Here is a 22,509-nt window from a genome sequence, read left to right as displayed (position 1 = left end):
CTTCCCCAGCATCTGCCCCCCATCCCGGTTGTTGTTAATCCCTTAAAATTTGATCGTCAATTTATAAGTTAAAACCTGTTGTGTTCAGTTGAATGAGGAAGATAGGCAAAACAACTGAAAATATAACTTGGTGTACAAATAGGAGATGATCAGCTAATTGGATAACAAGGGCTGTTTTTAATTATTCTGTTTTATCTTGGACCTGGAATATTTATGTTGGCAGGTACCCTTTGAAAAATCAAGCCAGAGCGTGGTGCAGTTACACACATAAATGTAAAGAGCGGTTAGTGAATAGTTGGCTCAGTCAGAGAGTGAATAAGACTAGGCATCACCCCACGGAAAAGGGGAGTGAGCGACTGGGCTGAGATGAAGTGTTTTGTACTTTTCACCTCTCAGTTGCCTCTCACAGAACAAGAATGTAGGCTAGGGATAAACTGCCTTTCTGCTAGAAGGATTGTCTGTGACAGCCATAAGAGTACAAGGTTCTTTGGTGCTCTCTTAGTTCTGCCCTCTCGTCCCATTCACTGTGTCAAGGGCAGTAGAGAACCTTTCCAGTGGTCCAGCTCCCTGTTTTTGAGAAACAGTCTCTGCAGTAGTAAAAATTAGAATCCATTTTCGTCTGTGCTTCAGAGGAAAAGACTGAGTTAGACTATGCCCAAAGTTGTTTGAGCTGTACGCACAACACACACACACACACACACACACACACACACACACACACACACTTTTGAAAACCTGAAGCTATTGTCAGATGGCCAAATCTAATTCATAATATGACTTTAAATTCTTAGGCTGCCATTTATTGGTCCCCTTGGAGCAAACCTCTACTTGTTAAGCCTAATTCTGTCATTTCTGTAGTCCTCAAATGCACTCGTTATAATTAGTACCATCTCTGGGTCTAGAGCTCATTTCCCCACCTTCATTTTTTTGCCAGGAGAGCTTCCTGTAGTTGTTGGTCTACCAATTCCCCAACCTACATACTGACCAGATGCAGTGTCAGATGAGGGCCACTCTTATCGCACATTAGAATTTTTAATTCCTTCCTCTCATTCACAAAATCAAGGCCCAAATCGCAGCCAGGAAGGGCAGTTTGTTTTGATAATTCCTTCTGACTCAAGTAGGAATACTTTTCTTGAAATGTTTTATTTTTCTTTTTATTAGATACTGAACTGAACTTTCACCCATATTCTTTACCCCAAATGCAGGGCCTTGTCTCTGACAGGGTGCTTCCTGGAATCCTAGTGTGCTTAGGGTAGGGTCCCTGCTTCAAACCCGAATATCCCATATAACAGCTTGTAAAAAAATATACCTTCATAAATGTAAGTGAGTCCCAATATGGCATATTTTTTACTATATTAACTTTTTTCTTGCATATATCTAAAATTCTCAGTTACCTCTCAACACTGGACTGTTTGATCAAAAGGTACATCACCAGGGTACGGAACTCAGGCTGTCAGTTTTGCTCCTCGGTATTTTTAGTCCTAAGGAGAGTCACTTCTTAGGTGTGATCACTTGCATGAGAAGGGCCTGTGAAATTCAGATTCTGCTGTATGACCTCTCTGTTTGCTAGGACTAACTTGTTGTTAGATCATTCCTAATTTAGTCATGCTCAGTGTTGATGTCAGCCAGAGCATGTCCCCAAAATGTTCTCCCTTTGTTCTCAATAGGAAGAATCTTTTATGTCTCTATTTAGAGTCTGAAGCCCTTTGTGATTTCAGTGTTAGTTTCAGTTGAATTCATCCAACATTTATAGAGTACCTGCTCTGTGCTGGGCAATGGTATTCCAAAGATGAGAATGAGAAAAAAAGTTACCTCCAAGGAGCTTATAGTCTGATAGTGCAGATATTTGTGAGCAGAATACTTTAGTATAGTGTGACAGATGCTAAGATGGAAGTGTGTAGATTCCAAGTTCTACTTGGCCAGCAAAATATTTCTGCCACTGCTATCCTTCTATAAAGCAACATTCTACTCAGTTTGTATCTTGTACAGATTCTTTCTGTGAGATCTACAGGGCCTCCTCCTGTGATTCCACACATTTTCATAAAAAACTGATGTTTGGTTGAAATCAGCCTTGAGTGGAAAAATTCAGCTTTAACCTTGTAGCATCAGTACTTTTCCCCTTTGTCCTTACTTCCTCCAGTCCTGTTACATGAACACCTGGGTTACATGAACACCTGGGTTACATAAACACCTGTTTAACAGTTGACAACAGCAATTCTTCTGTCTTTGGAGAAACTGTACACAGTGACTAATATGATTATTTATAGAAAATTTTAATGTTTCTAGAAGGTGTGTCAAGTTTCTATCCTTCTTCCTAGTAGTGAAGCCTCAAGCATCTTGCTTTCCAGTCTGGTTTTCCAGTGGAGTGATTGAGAAAAAACACAAACATTAGTTTAGGGCTTACTGTGTGCCTGACAAAATGCTAGGTACATTTCACATCTAATTCTTCATCTTAATTTTTGGATATAAATTTGTTATTTATTTATTTATTTGGCTGAGTTGGGTCTTCATTGCTGCGCGCGGGCTTTCTCTTGTTGCAGCGAGCGGGGGCTACTCTTCATTGCGGTGCGCGGGCTTCTCATTGCGGTGGCTTCTCTTGTTGCGGAGCACAGGCTCTAGGCATGCGGGCTTCAGTAGTTGTGGCATGCAGGCTCAGTAGTTGTGGCTTGCGGGCTCTAGAGCACAGGCTCAACAGTCGTGGCACACGGGCTTAGTTGCTCCGCGGCATGTGGGATCTTCCCAGACCAGGGCTGGAACCCGTGTCCCTTGCACTGGCAGGTGGATTCTTAACCACTGCACCACCAGGGAAGTCCCTCACAGATCTTCTTATTGTTCGAAGTCTATAGAATGAATTATGCAACACAGTTTTCTAGGGACATGTTAGGGCCCTTTTGGTTTTAAGAGAACCAACATATACTACTAGCTTAGGCAAAAAAAGGAATTTATAGGTTCATGCAACTGAAAATTCTAGTAGACCCATCATGATAGCCGTATCCAGGGGCTGAGATGATGTTATCTCTCAAAGAGCCAGACAAGATGGCCCCTGGAAGCTCAAGGTTAGTAATCCCATTGGAAAAATACAGTCAACTCCATGGCTGTAACAGAAAAGTTCTGAACTGCCTGAGGCATGTGCCCTTGCCTCTAATAGGCCCTACCTGTACCACATGGAATGGTTTCCCCTCAGGGAAGGGGAATCAGAAGATCAGAGAATAGAGCTGAGCAGGAAAAAGAGCAGTTGATGTCCACTGTAGGGTGGGAGTTTAATTTTCTAAATCTGAAGTTGCGAGAGGTATTTTGTTTGGCTTACATAGTGTTTTGAAAAAAAATTAGAGTAAGCATTTTCAGGCAATTTCATCTGAAAATCTAGATTTCTTCTCTTAAGGAATCAAATGATGTGGAAACATTGGGGCAAATTCCCATATTCTTGTGCTAACTGGCTGGAGTTGAGGAGTGGCTCCTTCCTTTGTATGTTCAATCGCCAGCCTACTTTATTCATTCTCAATAATTGGCAAGAATCTCTGGGCATTTGAGTGAGTGACCCTTGCTCTAAGCACTGCAGGTTTTCCTGGTAGAGTAAGGAGAGTGTTATTCCAGCCTTAATTCATAAGGTTCTGTGTAAGTCTTGGCTGACTTAATTTTATGCTGAGATTCACTGTGCCTAGTCATTGCTGTAAAGTTGTATTAAGAATAGTAATTAGTTGTGTGGAATTACAAAATAAAATAGATATGTAAGATATGTATATATGTGTGGGTAAGGGAATGGTCTTTGAGGTTTGCAGGTTCCTGTAGGCACCCCAGGTTCATTGCAGCCATTTGCCACTTGAAGTATGCCTTTGCATGTTTGGGAATGTATTTTTATCCTACTTCATAGATGTTAAGATGACAAATTTCTTGTATTGTGTAAGAACATACATCTGTGTTTTCCAGTAGGGAAGCCAGAAATACCAAAGCTTTTCACATTCTGTGAAGATTTCTGACCACCCACATTTTGACACTGCAGAAGTGATATTACAAGCCCTTGTGCTTTATTTATGTTCACTGGGCACATCTTTTTTAGTTCTTTATTTGGTAATAAATTATATAAATTGAGTGGATAAGTGGAGGAGGGAAGAGAAAATAGAACATTTTGGAGAGAGTGAGGAAGACTGAGGGTGTGACTAATTGAAGAGAGCAAATATATTGCCTGCAAGCATTGCCCTTGGGGGAGATAAGTCTGTCGGCAGGATGAAGAGGTGTAAGTGCTCAAGGAGAAAGAATTGACTTATCTAAAGAAACGTGGGATAGGAATTTGAGGAAAAAAAGAGACCAATTTAGACTAAGCAGAGTCACTGCTCTAGTGTTTCTTACCTTCTTCTGGAAGCTGCCCCACTCTCGCCCTCCAGACCCATCTTCCAGAATTGATTATTTATTATTGATATATAGGTATTTATAACTGTAAATTTTCCTCTAAGCACTGCTTTCACTGCATCCCATAAGTTTTGGCATATTATATATTTGTTTCCATTTATCTCAAAGTGTTTTCAATTTCCCTGTGATTTCTTTTTTGACTTACTGTTTATTTAACAGTGTGTTGTTTAATTTCCACATATTTGTGAATTTCTCAAATTTGTTACTGATTTCTAATTTCATCCCATTGTAGTTGGAGAATATCCTTTGTGTGACTTCTACACTTTCAGATTTATTGAGACATTTTATGACCTAACATATAGTATATCTTCTGGAGAATGTTCTGTGTGCACTTGAGAAGAATGTGTATTCCACTGTTGTTGGACAGAGTGTCCTTTAAGTGTCTGTTGGGTCTAGTTGGTTTATAGCATTGTTCAAGTCTTCTATTTCTGTCTTCTGTATAGTTGTTCTATTCATTATTAAAAGTTGGATATTGAAGTCTCCAAATATTATTGTTGAATTTGTATTTCTCCCTTCAGATCTGTCAATTTTTGCTTGGGGCTCTGTTGTTAGGTGAGCATATACTCGCAACTATTCTATCTTCTTGATGGAGTGAATATTTATCATTAAAATATGCCTTTCTTTGTTCTAGTAACAATTTTTGTCTTAAGGTGTGTTTTGTCTTATATCAGTATAGCTACTCCAGCTTTCTTTTGGTTACTGTTTCCACGATGTGTTATCTTCCTTTTTATTTTTTTAAAAATTTTCAATCTGTTTGTGTCTGAATCTAAAGTGTGTCCCTTGTAGACAGCATTTAGTTGAATCATAATTTTAAAATCCTTTCTGCCAATCTTGCCTTTGATTGGAGTATTTAATCCCTTTACATTTAATTTAATTACTGATAGTGTAGGATGTATGTTGGTCATTTTGTTTTCTATATGTCTTTTTTATTTCCCCATTACTGCCTTCTTTGTGGCTAAATGGTTGTTTTCTACTTCTAGTATACCATTTTAATTCCGTTGTCATTTCTTTTACTTTTTTTCTTTTTGAGTTTCTTAGTCCTTGTACTAGGCATTATTTAAAATAGCAGATTTTAAGTGTCTTTTAAGTCCATCATATGGACACCCTCAGGGATGGTTTCTACTTTTTTTTCCCATGTAAGGGCCATACTTTCTTGTTTCTTTGTGTAGTTTCAGATTGGTTAGCTTAATGGTCAGCTAATGATTGGACAGAAAATTCCTTAAATGCCTAAATTAAGAAGTCTCCCAGTCTTTGATTGGTGGGCTCTAGGTGTGTGTGTGTTGGGGTACGCTTTCAGCGCTTAGCCAGGCAGTTGACAACTCTGCCTTAGCATTCACTAACTGCTTGTGCAAAGCCTCAGGGTCATCCTGAGGTGAGAGCATAGGGCCTTCTCAGGTCTTTCCTGAACATGTGCACAGCCCTACACATGCATGGACTTCTAGATTCACACCAATATGGTGGAGTTTTTCAAAGCCCTTATGTATATCTCATTCCCTTATTTTCCTTTAAGTGTTTTGTATAGCCTATTGTTTGCCCCAGCTGTTACTACCTCAGGCAGCTGCAGAATTAATTAATTGTCTCTAATTGTTTTTGACAAAGGGTAGTCACTGGACAAGTTCAGAGTTAGGTTAAGTAAAGACAGCTTTGCAAGTGGGCTCTTCCAGGGAACCACCAGACAATTTTCTGGGAATGAAACTTCAGAGGAGCTCCAAACCCATTTTGTTCCCTCTGGTGGCTGCTGGGCTGATAATTTTCCCATGATAATATGCTGTTGGTTTTCAAGGCTAGTGCAGAGCTGGAGAAGAGGGAATAGGAATGGTACATGTTAAAATGACACAAAGCTTGCTGTTCTTACCAAGAGTTTTATCATTTTCTTGAATAAACACTCCGTGGGTTATTTCAAATCTTTGATTAATTCCAGAGTTCTGAAAAAGTTGATTCTAACACTTTTTTCCAGTTTTCTTTGTTGCTTTTGTGGTGCAGGGAAATTTTAGAGGTCCTTATACCACCATTTTTGCTGATGTGAAAATAGGAAAAGTATTGAACCTGAAATCAAGGTCCTGTTTTTCAACTTAGTAGGTTTTGGTTTGGGGCTTACCAGTTGATCAAGGAATCTAAACTTGTATTTGTCTTAAAAATGGGCATATTAGTATCTACCTCTCAGAATTATTACAGAGGTTAAGTGAGATAATGCATTTAATAATGTGCTGAATAAAAACTAATCTGTAAATACTGTCAGATGGAAGGACACGTAAGGCATTTAAAAGGAAAAATGAAAAAAACAATTTTATCATTCAGGTTTTGTTTATGAAAGCAGAGCCACTTGGAGTATTTTGGGGAATAGAGGTTTGCTAAAAGAATTAGATATTACACACATGTGGGAAGGAAAATGAAGGAGTGAAAGAGAGAGTAAGAGGATCAGGGAAAGAATCATTTAACGATCCACTTGAAGCATTGGCACAAGTGCATCAGTCAGAACTTACAGGGGAATCTGAGAAGCCACGTACTTCCAGCCATTGCAATGGGAGGATGAAGAAGGAACTTGTGGAGAGGTCTGTGGAAAGCTGTTGGATCTCTGTAGCTACAAGCTCCGTGGGTCCAAAGTGAAGTGTCTTATGGTGGGCCCGGGATTGCTATTGGTTGGCAGGGCCAGCAAGTGGAAAGACAAGGTGGACACATAGAGCATGGTCGAGCTGGGATCTTCAGGACATCTCTGCCTCTTGTTTGATGTCATATTTAACCATGACAACCTTCCAAGAGTAAAGGATGTTTGTTGCTTTACTTCTGCCTTTCAAATCCTTAGCAAGTTTCCCTTCTGACCAACTCTAAGACGAAATCAGAAGGGAAAGGGATTTTAGGAAACGGAGTTCCCAGCTTAAGCAAGTACATAGCATGATCTGGTACATATGACTATGCAGTGGTTTAGTCCTTTTACTTGGGAGTTTACTTATTTGGAAAGTGACAAACTACTAATAGGCCCAGAGTATTGTATTTTTTAATACAATTAATTAATTATTTTTTATTTTTTTGGCCAGTTTTTTGGATCTTAGTTTCCTGACCAGGGATCAAACCCACTGGACTGCCAGGGAATTCCCAGACACAGAGTATTTTATAGATTGTGTTGTATATGTAAAGAAGAATTTCTGATTTGGGGGGAAACGTACAGTTTCTTCAAAAGAGGTTTAGATATTGAAGCATTCTTAGGGCATATAAGAACATAAATAACTAGAACTAATAACAAAAATAACACATAAACATTTATTTTACATATCTTGCTTTATTTAATAGATGAGTTCCTTCTAAGGAACGTATAAAATGAATTTTTATAAATGAAAATTTTCCTAATAACAAATTACAGTGACAAGAGTATATAATTTCCAATTGGTTTTTGGTTGACATTGGCATATAATTTTTTATTTTAGTTTCTTGACCTTTTTTATTAGCATGATGTCATCAAGACTGGTAAGGCCTAATGGAATAGTGAGACAATCAAGGTACTTGCAGACTGAATTATACCATAAGTCTATGAAATTCTGAGGAAAGACAGGGAAGTCTACTTTTCTCTGTGCTAGTTAAAGCCCACTGCATTTGATGTTGCCTGGCTATTGGGTAGAGAAAAATGTATTTGCTGTATCAGTACCTGCTTAGCATATGTCAGGGGCCGTGATTATTTGCTACAGTAAAGAGATCATGTCTGGAACAGTAGCTATAATTAGAGCACCATTACATTAAGTTTATAATAATCTATGACACTTTCCAGGACCCGTCTGTGTTCTCAATTTAAATGGGTAGGTTAAACGGCCCATGCACACACGTACAAACACACACACTTTGCAGTGTCTCTCAAGTTTTTGATAGTGGCGCACATGTCTGTGGTTTATATAGATAATGCGGTGTTGCTTTGGGTTTTCTCTTTTAATGAGGAGAAGCAGCTTCGGAGGCTTTCACTTGGCCCTTTATTGGCCCACAGTAGCACTCACTGTGGACTCTGCTTGTTGCTGGATGTATGTAATTCAGCTCTGTATTCAACTAGGGAAGTAACCACTGGGTGGGTTCGGGACTTAGTCCATCCCATGGTAGGCTTAGTATCTCCCATAAACCCGCTAACTCAACATGGTGATATTCTGGGTCCCCAGGGATTAGCAGTAACTAAGAGCTAATCAACCCTGAAAAGAGGAGCTATTTCTTTTTCCCCAGGATAAAATTACCTGGTAAATGGTTATAATTACTTATTTAGGGAAGAAGAATTGTGGTATACACGTGTTATGTTATCACAGGGTCCTTTCTCACCAGTACTGAGTTGCTTGCTTATGTATTTGTTTGCTTATAAGAGGCTCTGAGTCTGTGAAATGACTCAGGGATAGGAATTGGGTGAGAGACAGTGTGTCAGCATGGTGATTCAGGTCAGACATCTAGTCTCCAAATCTAGATTTTTTTTTAAGTCTTACGTAGATCAAGTTGTACTTAGTTGGCTGTTTATCTAATTTGGTTAAAAATCTTTATGATCAGTTGGCCATCACCTATGATCCATGCTAGTCACACCATTCTACTTATCACTCTGGATGTGCCTGTTACAAAGAACTGTGTTCGTCTTGCTTCCAGGGGCTTTCAGCAAGTCTCTGCTACCTTGGCTTCTGATCATCCCCACTGAAATCAGGAAGCCCATTTAACAGAAGGACCTCTCGGCTTTACCCCCAGCTTACATAGGATATCTATTATAGCACTTTTCAAAATGCTGATACTCCCAGGTATAATGTATTTCTCAAAGTCAGGGTGAAAGGAGTATCCCCTTGACCTTAATGGGGGACACAGGTAGGGTGGGTAACAGGTTGCAAATGCTAAATTAACAACAGCCTTTTCTTCTGAGTTGTTGGATTCTTTCTTCCATATTACACCAAGGAATTTTTGGCATCTCAGCCTTCGTTTTGGCCATGTTTGAGTCTAGGTTTTAGTCAAGCAGTTGAGCAAATAGTTGGAACCATCCCCAGCTGCTTGAGTTAGAACTGTGAATCAAAATTTTCTGATGAGTGTCTACATTAAGCTGATTTAAAATTATGATCCTCTTTGTCTATGGTCTAGCTCCCTTAGAATCTTTTTCCACATGGTCCCAAGGTTTTCTCTCTAGAAAGTAACAAAATCTTGCAGTTCTTTTTGTGTATAAACCCATTTACATGTCTGGAGGCAATGAGGGGTGGGAGGGGTTAGGTAATAGGAGAGAATTGGCATTCTCTTGCAAAGTAACTCCTTGAGGTGTAGTTGTTACACTGTCCTTAAGCAAGGTAGCACTAGTCTTATCAGATAGGGGAGGGTTGCCTCTGCTGGCTTAGGAAACTCCATAGAATCTGGGGGTTTTCTGTTATCTGAATCGTCCCAAATGTCTCCATTTAAATTCTTGGGTCTTGCTCTTTTATAATCAGTGCCCTCTTCTCCTGGCCACGACGAAGTAACTGGCACTAGAGTAACCCTCTCGCTTTAAACAACTGTTGCAGTTATTATTGGTATATAACAAACCACATCAAAACATAGTGGCTTAAAACAATAGCAGTTGTTTATTTCATTGTTTCTGGGGAACAGAAATTTAGGAAGGCCACTTGTGACATGAGAAAGGTGAGGTGATACAGTATTAACTCTAAATGAACTTAGATCAATTGAAGATGCACACGAGTAGCCCTAGAGCAATCATGAAAATTTAATAAAATGATGTGTAGCTAAGAGGCAATAGAGGAAATAAAATGAATCAGTAAAGCATATTTGATTAACCCAATCAAATGCCCTAACTTTCACATAGAACTAGTGAAACTGAATTCATCCTATATTGTAATTCAGCAATCCTACAAGAGCAATGCCTGCGTCTGATTTTTGCCTGTACCAGCTTGGCAGCGACAAGGAAAACAAATTCTTTTAGGAAATTATAGAAATTCCCTGGTTCTCTGGCCTTGAGGATTTAAAACACTGAGTGTCATTTTCTCTTTTTGCGCTGTCCAGTGAACTTAGGAGCAGCTGACCTACCTCACAGTCTTGCGCTCTCTCACAATGTCCTGTCACTCAAACTGCAAAAGCCTTGCATTAGATCGGTGCTTCATTCTAAGTTACCGCAGGTGATAATTTAAGTAATCCTTTCATCACTGGATGTCATGGACTAGTGACATTAAACCCTGTCATGATCACTGGATCCTCATTGTCTTCAACTCCAACCAGATCAGATAACCAGTCACAAAATTTCACGTTTTTTTTTTTTTGTTTTTTTTTTTTTTTGCGGTACGCGGGCCTCTCACTGCCGTGGCCTCTCCCGTTGCGGAGCACAGGCTCCAGACGCGCAGGCTCAGCAGCCGTGGCTCACGGGCCCAGCCGCTCCGTGGTATGCGGGATCTTCCCGGACCGGGGCACGAACCCGCGTCCCCTGCATCGGCAGGCGGACTCTCAACCACTGCGCCACCAGGGAGGCCCCACGTTTTTTTTTTTAAACATCTTTATTGGAGTATAATTGCTTTACAAAGGTGTGTTAGTTTCTGCTTTATAACAAGGTGAGTCAGTTATTCATATACATATGTCCCCATATCTCTTCCCTCTTGCATCTCCCTCCCTCCCACCCTCCCTATCCCACCCCTCTAGGTGGTCACAAAGCACCAAGCTGATCTCCGTGTGCTATGCGGCTGCTTCCCACTAGCTATCTATTTTACGTTTGGTAGTGTATATATATCCATGCCACTCTTTCACTTTGTCCCAACTTACCTTTACCCCTCCCTCCCCGTGTCCTCAAGTCCATTCTCTAGTAGGTCTGCATCTTTATTCCCATCCTGCCCCTAGGTTCTTCATGACCTTTTTTTTTTTTTTTTTTAGATTCCATATATATGTGTTAGCATACGGTATTTGTTTTTCTCTTTCTGACTTACTTCACTCTGTATGACAGACTTTAGGTCCATCCACCTCACTACAAATAACTCAATTTCGTTTCTTTTTATGGCTGAGTAATATTCCATTCTATCTATGTGCCACATCTTCTTTATCCATTCATCTGTCGATGGACACTTAGGTTGCTTTCATGTCCTGATATTGTTAATAGAGCTGCAGTGAACATTGTGATACATGACTCTTTTTGAATTATGGATTTCTCAGGGAATATGCCCAGTAGTGGGATTGCTGGGTCGTATGGTATCAGTATCAAAAAAACAAACAACCCAATCCAAAAATGGGCAGAAGACCTAAATAGACATTTCTCCAAAGAAGATATACAGATTGCCAACAAGCACATGAAAGAATGCTCCACATCATTAATCATTAGAGAAATGCAAATCAAAACTACAATGAGATATCATCTCACACTGGTCAGAATGGCCATCATCAAAAAATCTACAAACAATAAATGCTGGAGAGGGTGTGGAGAAAAGGGAACCCTCTTGCACTGTTGGTGGGAATGTAAATTGATACAGCCACTATGGAGAACAGTATGGAGGTTCCTTATAAAACTAAAGTTTCACTTTTTTCAGGAGTGTATTGACAGCAGTAACTTCTGTACCCAGTTACTGTAATGGTCACTGTTTAATTGCAGACCACAGAATCCACTCTAGCAGTTTAAAGCAGAAGTGGGAGAGTGTGGGTTTTGAGTTTTAGTGACGTGCTGTCAAGAGATATGCCTCAACTACACTGTAAGGTCATTTCAGCAAAAATCCTGCTGTGGCTACAATCTGTTATACACAATTTGGTTGAATACATACACGTATATACATAAAAATAAATATATTAAATACAAAGTATATTGAAATGTACCTACTGAAAATATATCGAATACGGAATTATAGTTAGATACATTAATAACTGCTGTATTATCTGTGAATAAAGGAATTGCATGGATTATATTTGAAAACTTCATGTTTATTTTGGCCGTTTAGGACTTGGAATTGTTTTCTCTTAGAACCTGTTTTATAAATTCTGGTTTCATTTTCAGACTAGCCTAAAAGACCTACATAACCCATACTGTATCAGAAATGCAAAAGAGGCCATAGCATCTGAAGACACTTTTAGAAGCACAGCCGTCTTTTAAAAGATTTCACAAAAATTAGACTGCTTAAGACTTAAATTATAGATATGTTGAACCTAAAGAAAATAAGATATACAGACTTTAAGATTGCCAGCCATGCAAGTTAGGGGGTCTAAACTACCATTCTAGCTACCAAAGGATGGCTTCCTGGTTATCTCCATCCACTTTGGCCAAGGCTGTATTGGCATATTTGGTGACCCCACTGCTGTTTATGTGGAAGTATTTGTATGTGAGGATGGAAAGTAGAGCTGCTACCATGCGTCTTGCCCTCTGCTGAAATTAATCAGAAATGGGGGTGGGGGTGGGTAACAGACATGGGTGGGGGAAGTGAGATAGTATATGTCACAAGTACAGAGTTAGCTTGGGTGACAAGGTGAATCCGAATTGTGGACACATGAGAATAATACCCAAGCCATGTACTGAGGATGGTCTTTAATTTCTACAGTGAATGGACTGTCTGGAAGCAGGTCTCATGTTGGCAAGGTTTTTTGTTTGTTTGTTTTTTTGGCCACGCTGCACGGCATGCAGGATCCTAGTTCGCCATCTGGGGATCGAACCGTGCCCTCTGCAGTGGAAGCACGGAGTCCTAACTACTGGCACCAGGGAATTCCAGCAGGTTTTATCTGTGAGGTGTGATGTAGTTCGGTTAAGAGGTAGGTGCTTAGCAGTGCCTATTAAATTGTACCCTCTCCCTCCTTTTATAAATTTTTCAGCGATCCCAGGCTCCTGAAGCATACCATTTTTAAAAAGGGAAAACATACTTTTCATTGCTGTTGGGTGGAGGTGAACTGAAGGCTCTGCTCTAACAAACGGTCACAATGGTGACAACTGGAGCAGGGAGCAGGGAAAAGGGGAGCTAAGTGAATCCCCCCCAGTATCATGAAGTCAGCCTCTCCTCGGGGCCTTTTCTTGAGGATTCCAGAGGCCAGCAAAGCGTGTTCGCCTCTTACTTCTTGTTCCTCTGTTACTTGTACTATATTGATCTCCTACTGTTCCTCTCTTTTTCAGCCTGTGTGCTAGATGCATGAAATAAGCAGGTCATCTCAAACTTTGAAAATAAAATTTTGGATCATGTGACATAAAAGATTGTATATGTGCTAAAAAATAAGCATTTGTCACTGTTCAGCAATTTAGTTATTTCTGTTGTTATTTCTAGGCAGAAGAAATCCTCAGGCAAGAGCTGGAGAAAAAAGAAACACCAAGTCTATACTGCTTGCTTGGAGATGTCCTTCGAGAGCACTCTTACTACGACCAGGCCTGGGAGTTGTCTCAGCACCGCAGTGCTCGCGCCCAGCGCTCCAAAGGCCTCCTCCATCTGCGAAGCAAAGAGTTTAAAGAATGTGTGGAGTGCTTTGAACGCTCGGTGAAGATTAATCCCATGCAGGTTAGACAGTTCATAAAGCCTCATCTGCTCTTGTCTTTCTTTGATTTTGACTTACTGAATGAACACCCATTTTCTTTCATAAAGACTGGGGAGCTCATCTGTGAGCTAAGGACCTAGCCTTTAGAATACTTCTTGCTTGTCACTAAGAGTGGACAGGTTGCTTTTCTCTTACTCGCTTTCTTTTGTGCTTCTTTTATTCACTTTTCTGTTTCATTTTGTTATTTCTCTCTGTTAACTGTCCTTAACACAAATACAGCTATTAAAGTTAGGCTCCATTTTGAGTAGATATACTAGGAAGGAAGTGAATGAGAGTCAAAATTACAGGCAGCGAAGGACTCTGCAAGTAATTGTTGATGTCAATAATGAAAGAAAAACCTTTATATAAAAAGGGTAACATATAGAATGGGTAGTTGATCATTTTAGGGAAAAAAAAAGTCTGTATTTACATGCACAGAAGCATTTTTAAATGTTTAAAAAAGTTTTTAAGATTTGAAAAAATAATGCAAAAGGAACCTGGATCTTTAAAATAAGTAAGTGCAAGATAAATCCACAGGAGAGGACCTAATTTTGAGGGGAAAAAGATCAACCTATTTTGTATTTCATGATATTCAGTTAGTTAAATGGTTTTATTCCTAGAAATGTTTATTTTTTTTAACCAAACTTTCTTTATGACTGCTTTCCCAATCACCAAAGTCACACATACCTGTCAACCATCCTCCTGACAAACATGCACACCGACTTAGTATAATTTTAGTTATAATACTAATTTAATATCAGCCACTAATATTTACTGAGTACTTACTATGAGCCAGGTACCTCTTTGGGCACTTTGCCAGTATTTGAACCCAGACAGTCTCACTCCAGAGCCAGCAGTCTGTTCTTTTTTAAATTGTGATAAAAAGCCTGTAACATAAAATTTACCATGTTAACCATTTCTAAGTGTACAGTTCAGTAGTGTGAAGTACATTAACTTTGTTGTGTAGCCATTGCCACCACCCATCCCTACAACTCTTTTCATCCTGCAGAACTGAAACTCTGCACCCAGTAAACAGTAGCTCCTGGTTCTCCTCCCATGACTCTAGTCCCTAAAAACCACTGTACTTTCTGTCTCTATGAATTTGGCTACTCTAAGTACCTCATATGAGTGGGATCATACAGGATTTGTCCTTTTGTGACTGGCGTATTTCACTTAGCATAACGCCCTCAAGGTTCATCCATGTTGTATCGTGTGTCAGAATTTTCTTTCTTTTAAGACTGAACGATATTTCACTGTATGTACATACCAGTTATTTTATCCATTCATCTGTCGATGGACACTGGGTTGCTCCTACCTCTTGTCTGTTGTGTAGTGCTGTAATGAATGAGGGTGTGCAGAAAGGGTCACTTTTGAACTGGGTAGACTTGGGGCATATCTTTTACATTGAAAAAAAATCAGAATACATTTTTTTTTTAATGACAGGTTGAGCTAATTGCTTACTTTCCTTGCTCTGGGTAGTGAATACAATGAGAATCTTTCTCATCTGTGGGCTGGTGAGAAGCCTGGAGAAGAGAGTAGGACAGGTGGGAGTACAGAATATCAGCAGAAACCGACAGTTGCATTTCGCAGCAAGAATGCTTACATAGCGTTGGTTGTTGTTGACAACTTGCTCTATCTCAGAGTTCTCAACTGGGGACGATTTTGTCTCCGGGTCCTTTGGCAATGGTGGGGAGGTGAAGGGGTGCACTACTGACATCTAGTGGGTAGAGACCAGGGATGCTGCCAAACATCCCATAATGCTCAGCACAGCCCTCCACAGTAAAGAATTATCCCAGCTAAAATGTCAGTAGTGCCAAGGTTGAGTAACCCTGCATTAACTTGATTATTACTGGACACTTTTTTTTTGGTAGAAAATAGAACTCAGTATTGTGTTACTAAAATTTTACTTTTATGGAAAACTGTATCATATCCTTGCTTATCTGTTTAAAGTTTACCCAACCACAGCTGCCATAAGGAGTGGGGAAAATAAATTCCCTCCCTTAGCCTCCATTGCCTAAGTTAAATCACGCACATGGATTGTTTTCTCAAGCACACAGTCTCTTAACGTCCAGCCTTAACATTGTCCTCCTGCCTCACTGGCTACTCCTTCTCAGTCTTCTTTGCTGGTTCCTAGGGCTTAGTCGTTGGGCTGTATATCTCTGTCTACACTCACTCCCTTGATTTAATCTAGTCCCATAGCTTAAATACCATCTGTATGCTGACAACTCCCAAAAGTTTATTTTCAGTCCTGTCTTCTCCCCTTAATCGTAGACTTCCGTATCTCACTGCATTCTCAGTCTCCCCATTCGTTACTCTGACTAAACATTTCTAATATCCGAAATACTGTTCTCCCCCTCCTAAAAGCTTTTGCCCCCAAGATCATCCCCGTCCCTGTAAGTGGCAGCCTGTTTGGTCTTGGAGTCATCCTTGATTTCTATTTCCCTCATATCCCACATCTAATCTATCAGTAAATCCTAGGAGATCTGCCTTTGAAATATATCCAGAATTGGACAACTGCTTGCTACCTGCAACCATTCTGGTCAAATACCCATCACCTCTCACCTAGTTAATATATTACCTCCTTACTGGTCTTCCTGCCTCTGTCTTGTTACAATCTGCCTATACTCAATGAACATCCAAGTTGATCCTTCCAAATGCAAGTCATATGTGTCATTCCTCTGCTCCATCACCTGTGATAATAGCCAGGTCTCTGACTGGCTCAAGGCTTTTCCAAGCCTAGCCCCTGTTGCTTCTTTACCTTCCTCCTCCCATTCTCCCCCTCGCTCACCCCACACTAGCCTCTTTGTTCTTCCCTGAACATTCCAGGCACATTTCTGCCTCTGGGTTTCATCACTTGCTGTTCCTCTGCCTGGAATGTTCTTCTTCTGGATAGATATCTGCATACCTTGCTCCATGACCTCATTCACTTCTGGGATCAAATGTCACTTTCTCAGAGAAGCCTTCCATAATCATTCTATTTAAAATCACACCCCCACTTTCCACCCTTACCTTACATTCCTTATTTTCCTTCCCTACTTTATTTTTCTCCATAGTACTTAGCACCTTCTAATATTATATATAGCTTACTTAAAAAAAAAAATCTTTTTCTCCTCCACTACAGTGTAAGTTCTATGAAGGTAGAAATTTTTATCTGCATGGTTCACTCACATTTTCCTAGTGCTTGTAACAGTGCCTAGCACATATTGGGTCTTTAATAAATAATTGTTGAATGAGTGAACAAATAATATCTTCAACCAGTTATTCGATCAAATACATATTAATTGTCTGCTGTACACATGGCACGGAACCAGAGGAGGAAGCAGTAGCAGCAGATCACCAGATGGCCTGGTTTGTACCCTCTGCTACAGTCTAGTGAAGTGGACATAGACAAAGCTAGCCAACAGTATGAGGCCTCAAAGAAAAACCCAGAGAGTAATTTTTAAGACACTAGTTTTATAGAGGCCAAAGAGACTATTTCTGCCTTTTGTAGACAATGATGAAGAGAGGATGGTGAATTGGGCTTTGAAGGACACATAATACTTGAACAGGCCAATGGAAAGGCAGTGGTGAGGGCATTCCAGGCAGGTGAACAGTTTGAGCCCAGCCCTGGAAACACAAAGAGAAGGGGTGTGTGTGTGTGTGTGTGTGTACAGAGTGTTAGTGAATAGGCTAGTTTTTTAGAGTGAAAGGGAATAGGACAGTCCCAGTGGGAAAGCTAGACTGGAGCCAGATTATGGAAGGTCTTGAAGGTGAGGCCTTTGTTTTTTTTATTTGGCAGGTAGGAGGCTATTAAAGGGTTGATTTCTGTTTGGCTTTGTTGAATTGAAGGAATGTGGTGTGCATGGAGGTGATTTAAGAATATTGTTCTGGCAACTCTGTGGCCATGGGAGACACTAGATGTAGGCAGGCTTAGGAACTATAGCAGTGGTCTAGCAGGACAGTTGTCTGTGGGGGAGGGGCAATAGGAAAGAAGGGGTGGAGTAAGGGAATTCGCAAGGGAGGACTTGACAGGGCCCAATGGTCTCATTATATGATTTCAAATTAATTACTTAGCAAGACAAAGAAATGACAATTGCTCCAAGCAGCGTCACAGAGCAAACATATTATGTGAGGATATTTTGCAGTTTGTCATATGGATCGAATTCAGGCAGGCTGTAAGCCATGCCAAAATATGCAGGCGTATGATGCTACAGTTGTACAGAACTACTACAGGTTGCAAACTTGAATGCTGTAGACTTACTATAACTCTTGATGCAAGTTTGAATTGTCTCTGAAGAAGGAGAGCTCCTACATGCTATTGTCTCCTCTAAGTCCTGGAATGAAAGGAAAATAGAAAAAGAGAATTTAAAAAATTCTATCCCTGCTTTTCTGACATATCCAAACAATTAGGTTTAATAACAAAACTCAGGCAAATGAGAGAGATATTTGAATGGCTTTTGTGCATTGTAATGGCTTCCTGAAATCAAATTGTTATAAAAATAGGAATGTTTGGTTTTATATTAGGGATGGTCTACAAAACTAAATGCATTTGTCTATGGTGCATTTGTTAGAGAACCAGAAGATGTGTGTACCATTTGCATTTGTGTTGAGATTGCTAGCTACCATTCGTTTACCCCTACCTGTTTAATTTTCCCAAGTAACTTTTGAAACTAGTAAAATTCAAAATCAACCGTAGACTTCTGGGGATTGTGGGCTGTTAGAAGCTGAAGTGGATGGTAATAGGAACATACATATGGATAATTACCTTAAACGTAAAAAGATTAAATGCTCCAACCAAAAGACATAGACCAGCTGAATGGGTACAAAAACAAGACCCCTATATATGCTGTCTACAAGAGACCCACTTCAGAACTAGGGACACATACAGACAAAGTGAGGGGATGGAAAAAGATATTCCATGCAAATGGAAATCAAAAGAAAGCTGGAGTAACAATTCTCATATCAGACAAAATAGACTTTAAGACAAAGGCTATTACAAGAGACAAAGAAGGACACTACATAATGATCAAGGGATCAATCCAAGAAGAAGATATAACAATTGTAAATATTGATGCACCCAACATAGGAGCACCTCAATACATAAGCAAATGCTAACAGCCATGAAAGGGGAAATCAACAGTAACACAGTTATAGTAGGGGACTTTAACACCCCATTTTCACCAATGGACACAGATCATCCAAAATGAAAATAAATAAGGAAACACAAGCTTTAAGTGATACATTAAACAAGATGGACTTAATTGATATTTATAGGACATTCCATCGAAAAACAACAGAATACACTTTCTTCTCAAGTGCTCATAGAACATTCTCCAGGATAGATCATATCTTGGGTCACAAATCAAGCCTTGGTAAATTTAAGAAAATTGAAATGTATCAAGTATCTTTTCCGACGACAATGCTATAAGACTAGATATCAGTTACAGGAAAAAAATCTGTAAAACACACAAACACGTGGAGGCTAAACAATACACTACTAAATAACCAAGAGATCACTGAAGAAATCAAAGAGGAAATCAAAAAACACCTAGAAACAAATGACAGTGAAAACAACGACCCAAAACCTATGGGATGCAGAAAAAGCAGTTCTAAGAGGGAAGTTTATAGCAATGCAAGCCTACCTCAAGAAACAAGAAACATCTCAAATAAACAACCTAAGCTTACACCTAAAGCAATTAGAGAAAGAAGAACAAAAAAACCCCAAAGTTAGCAGAAGGAAAGAAATCATAAAGATCAGATCAGAAGTAAATGAAAAAGAAATGAAGGAAAAAATAGCAAAGATCAATAAAACTAAAAGCTGGTTGGTTCTTTGAGAAGATAAACAAAATCGATAAACCATTAGCCAGAATGACCACGAAGAAAAGGGAGAAGACACAAATGAATAGAATTAGAAATGAAAACGGAGACGTAACAGCTGACACTGCAGAAATACAAAGGATCATGAGAGATTACTACAAGCAACTATATGCCAATAAAATGGACAACCTGGAAGAAATGGGCAAATTCTTAGAAAAGCACAACCTTCTGAGACTGAACCAGGAAGAAATAGAAAATACAAACAGACCAATCACAAGTACTGAAATTGAGACTGTGATTAAAAATCTTCCAACAAACAAAAGCCCAGGACCAGATGGCTTCACAGGCGAATTCTATCAAACATTTAGAGAAGAGCTAACACCTATCCTTCTCAAACTCTTGCAAAATATAGCAGAGGGAGGAACATTCCCAAACTCATTCTATGAGGCCACCATCACCCTGATACCAAAACCAGACAAAGATGTCACAAAGAAAACTGTAGGCCAGTATCACTGATGAACATAGATGCAAAAATCCTCAACAAAATACTAGCAAACAGAATCCAACAGCACATTAATAGGATTATACACCATGATCAAGTGGGGTTTATCCCAGGAACGCAAGGATTCTTCAGTATATGCAAATCAATCAATGTGATACACCATATTAACAAATTGAAGAATAAAAACCATATGATCATCTCAGTAGATGCAGAAAACGCTTTTGACAAAATTCAACAGCCATTTATGATAAAAAAAAAACCCTCCAGAAAGTAGGCATAGAGGGAACTTACCTCAACATAATAAAGGCCGTATATGACAAATCCACAGCCAACATCGTTCTCAATGGTGAAAGACTGAAACCATTTTCTCTAAGATTAGGAAAAAGACGAGGTTGTCTACTCTCACCACTGTTATTCAACATAGTTTTGGAAGTTTTAGCCACAGCAGTCAGAGAAGAAAAAGAAATAAAAGGCATCCAAATCGGAAAAGAAGAAGTAAAGCTGTCACTGTTTGCCGATGACATGATAATATACATAGAGAATCCTAAAGATGCTACCAGAAAACTACTAGAGCTAATCAATGAATTTGATAAAGTAGCAGGATACAAAATTAATGCACAGAAATCTCTTACATTCCTATACACTAATGTTGAAAAATCTGAGAGAAAAATTAAGGAAACACTCCCATTTACCACTGCAACAAAAACAATAAAATACCTAGGAATAAACCTGTCTAAGGAGGCAAAAGACCTGTATGCAGAAAACTATAAGACACTGATGAAATAAAGATAATACAAATAGATGGAGATATACCATGTTCTTGGATTTGAAGCATCAACATTGTGAAAATGACTGTAGTACCCAAAGCACCCTACAGATTCAATGCAATCCCTATCGAACTACCACTGGCATTTTTCACAGAACTAGAACAAAAATTTCACAATTTATATGGAAACACAAAAGACCCTGAATAGCCAAAGCAATCTTGAGAAAGAAAAACGGAGCTGGAGGAATCAGTCTCCCGGACTTCAGACTATACTACAAAGCTACAGTAATCATGACAGTATGGTACTGGCACAAAAACAGAAGTATAGATCAATGGAACAGGATAGAAAGCCCAGAGATAAACCCATGCACATATGGTCACCTTGTTTTTGATAAAGGAGGCAAGAATAAACAATGGAGAAAAGACAGCCTCCTCAATAATTGGTGCTGGGAAAACTGGACAGCTACATGTAAAAGAATGAAATTAGAACACTCCCTAACACCGTACATAAAAATAAATTCAATATGGATTAAAGACCTAAATGTAAGGCCAGACACTATCAAACTCTTAGAGGAAAACACAGGCAGAACACTCTATAACATAAATCACAGGAAGATCCTTTATGACCCACCTCCTAGAGAAATGGAAATAAAAAGAAAAATAAACAAATGGGGCCTAATGAAATGTAAAAGTTTTTGCACAGCAAAGGAAACCATAAACAGGACGAAAAGACAACCCCCAGAATGGGAGAAAATATTTGCAAATGAATCAACTGACAAAGGATTAATCTCCAAAATTTACAAGCAGCTCATGCAGCTCAATATCAAAAAAACAAACAATCCAATCCAAAAATGGGCAGAAGACCTAAATAGACATTTCTCCAAAGAAGATATACAGATTACCAACAAACACATGAAAGAATGCTCAACTTCATTAATCAATTGAGAAATGCAAATCAAAACTACAATGAGGGGGCTTCCCTGGTGGCGCAGTGGTTGAGAGTCCGCCTGCCGATGAAGGGGACACGGGTTTGTGCCCCGGTTCGGGAAGATCCCACATGTCGCGGAGCGGCTAGGCCCGTGAGCCATGGCCGCTGAGCCTGCACGTCCGGAGGCTGTGCTCCGCAATGGGGGAGGCCACAACAGTGAGAGGCCTGCGTACGGCAAAACAAAAACAAAAACAAAAACAAAAAACTACAATGAGATATCATCTCACACTGGTCAGAATGGCCATCATCAAAAAAATCTAGAAACAATAAATGCTGGAGAGGGTGTGGAAAAAGGGAACCCTCTTGCACTGTTGCTGGGAATGTAAATTGATACAGCCACTATGGAGAACAGTATGGAGGTTCCTTAAAAAAGTAAAAATAGAACTACCGTGCGACCCAGCAATCCCACTACTGGGCATATCCCCTGAGAAAACCATAATTCAAAAAGAGTCATGTACCACAATATTTATTGCAGCTCTATTTACAGTAGCCAGGACAGGGAAGCGACCTAAGTGTCCATCAACAAATGAATGGATAAAGAAGATGTGGCATATATATGCAATGGAATATTCCTCATCCATAAAAAGAAACGAATTTGAGTTATTTTTTGTT

General features: G+C 39.5%; 1 protein-coding gene across 5 annotated transcripts in view; it reads left to right on the top strand.

Annotated features, from left to right (window-relative positions):
• Positions 1 to 22,509, top strand: part of TTC27 (tetratricopeptide repeat domain 27) — a 177,008-nt gene that overhangs the window by 105,956 nt on the left and 48,543 nt on the right. For all 5 annotated transcript variants that reach the window (XR_009544117.1, XR_009544118.1, XM_060169348.1 and 2 more), the window contains one exon: positions 13,602 to 13,829. Coding sequence is in view for 3 of the 5 variants with exons in the window: in XM_060169348.1 (XP_060025331.1) it covers positions 13,602 to 13,829 (228 nt within the window). In the remaining 2 variants the exon portion in view is untranslated. The remainder of the gene's footprint in view (positions 1 to 13,601; positions 13,830 to 22,509) is intronic.

Source organism: Lagenorhynchus albirostris, chromosome 13, assembly GCF_949774975.1.
Source record: "Lagenorhynchus albirostris chromosome 13, mLagAlb1.1, whole genome shotgun sequence".
Taxonomy (NCBI): domain Eukaryota; kingdom Metazoa; phylum Chordata; class Mammalia; order Artiodactyla; family Delphinidae; genus Lagenorhynchus; species Lagenorhynchus albirostris.
The sequence above is the reverse complement of the archived record's forward strand: the minus strand, read 5'-3'. Positions and strand labels throughout refer to the sequence as shown.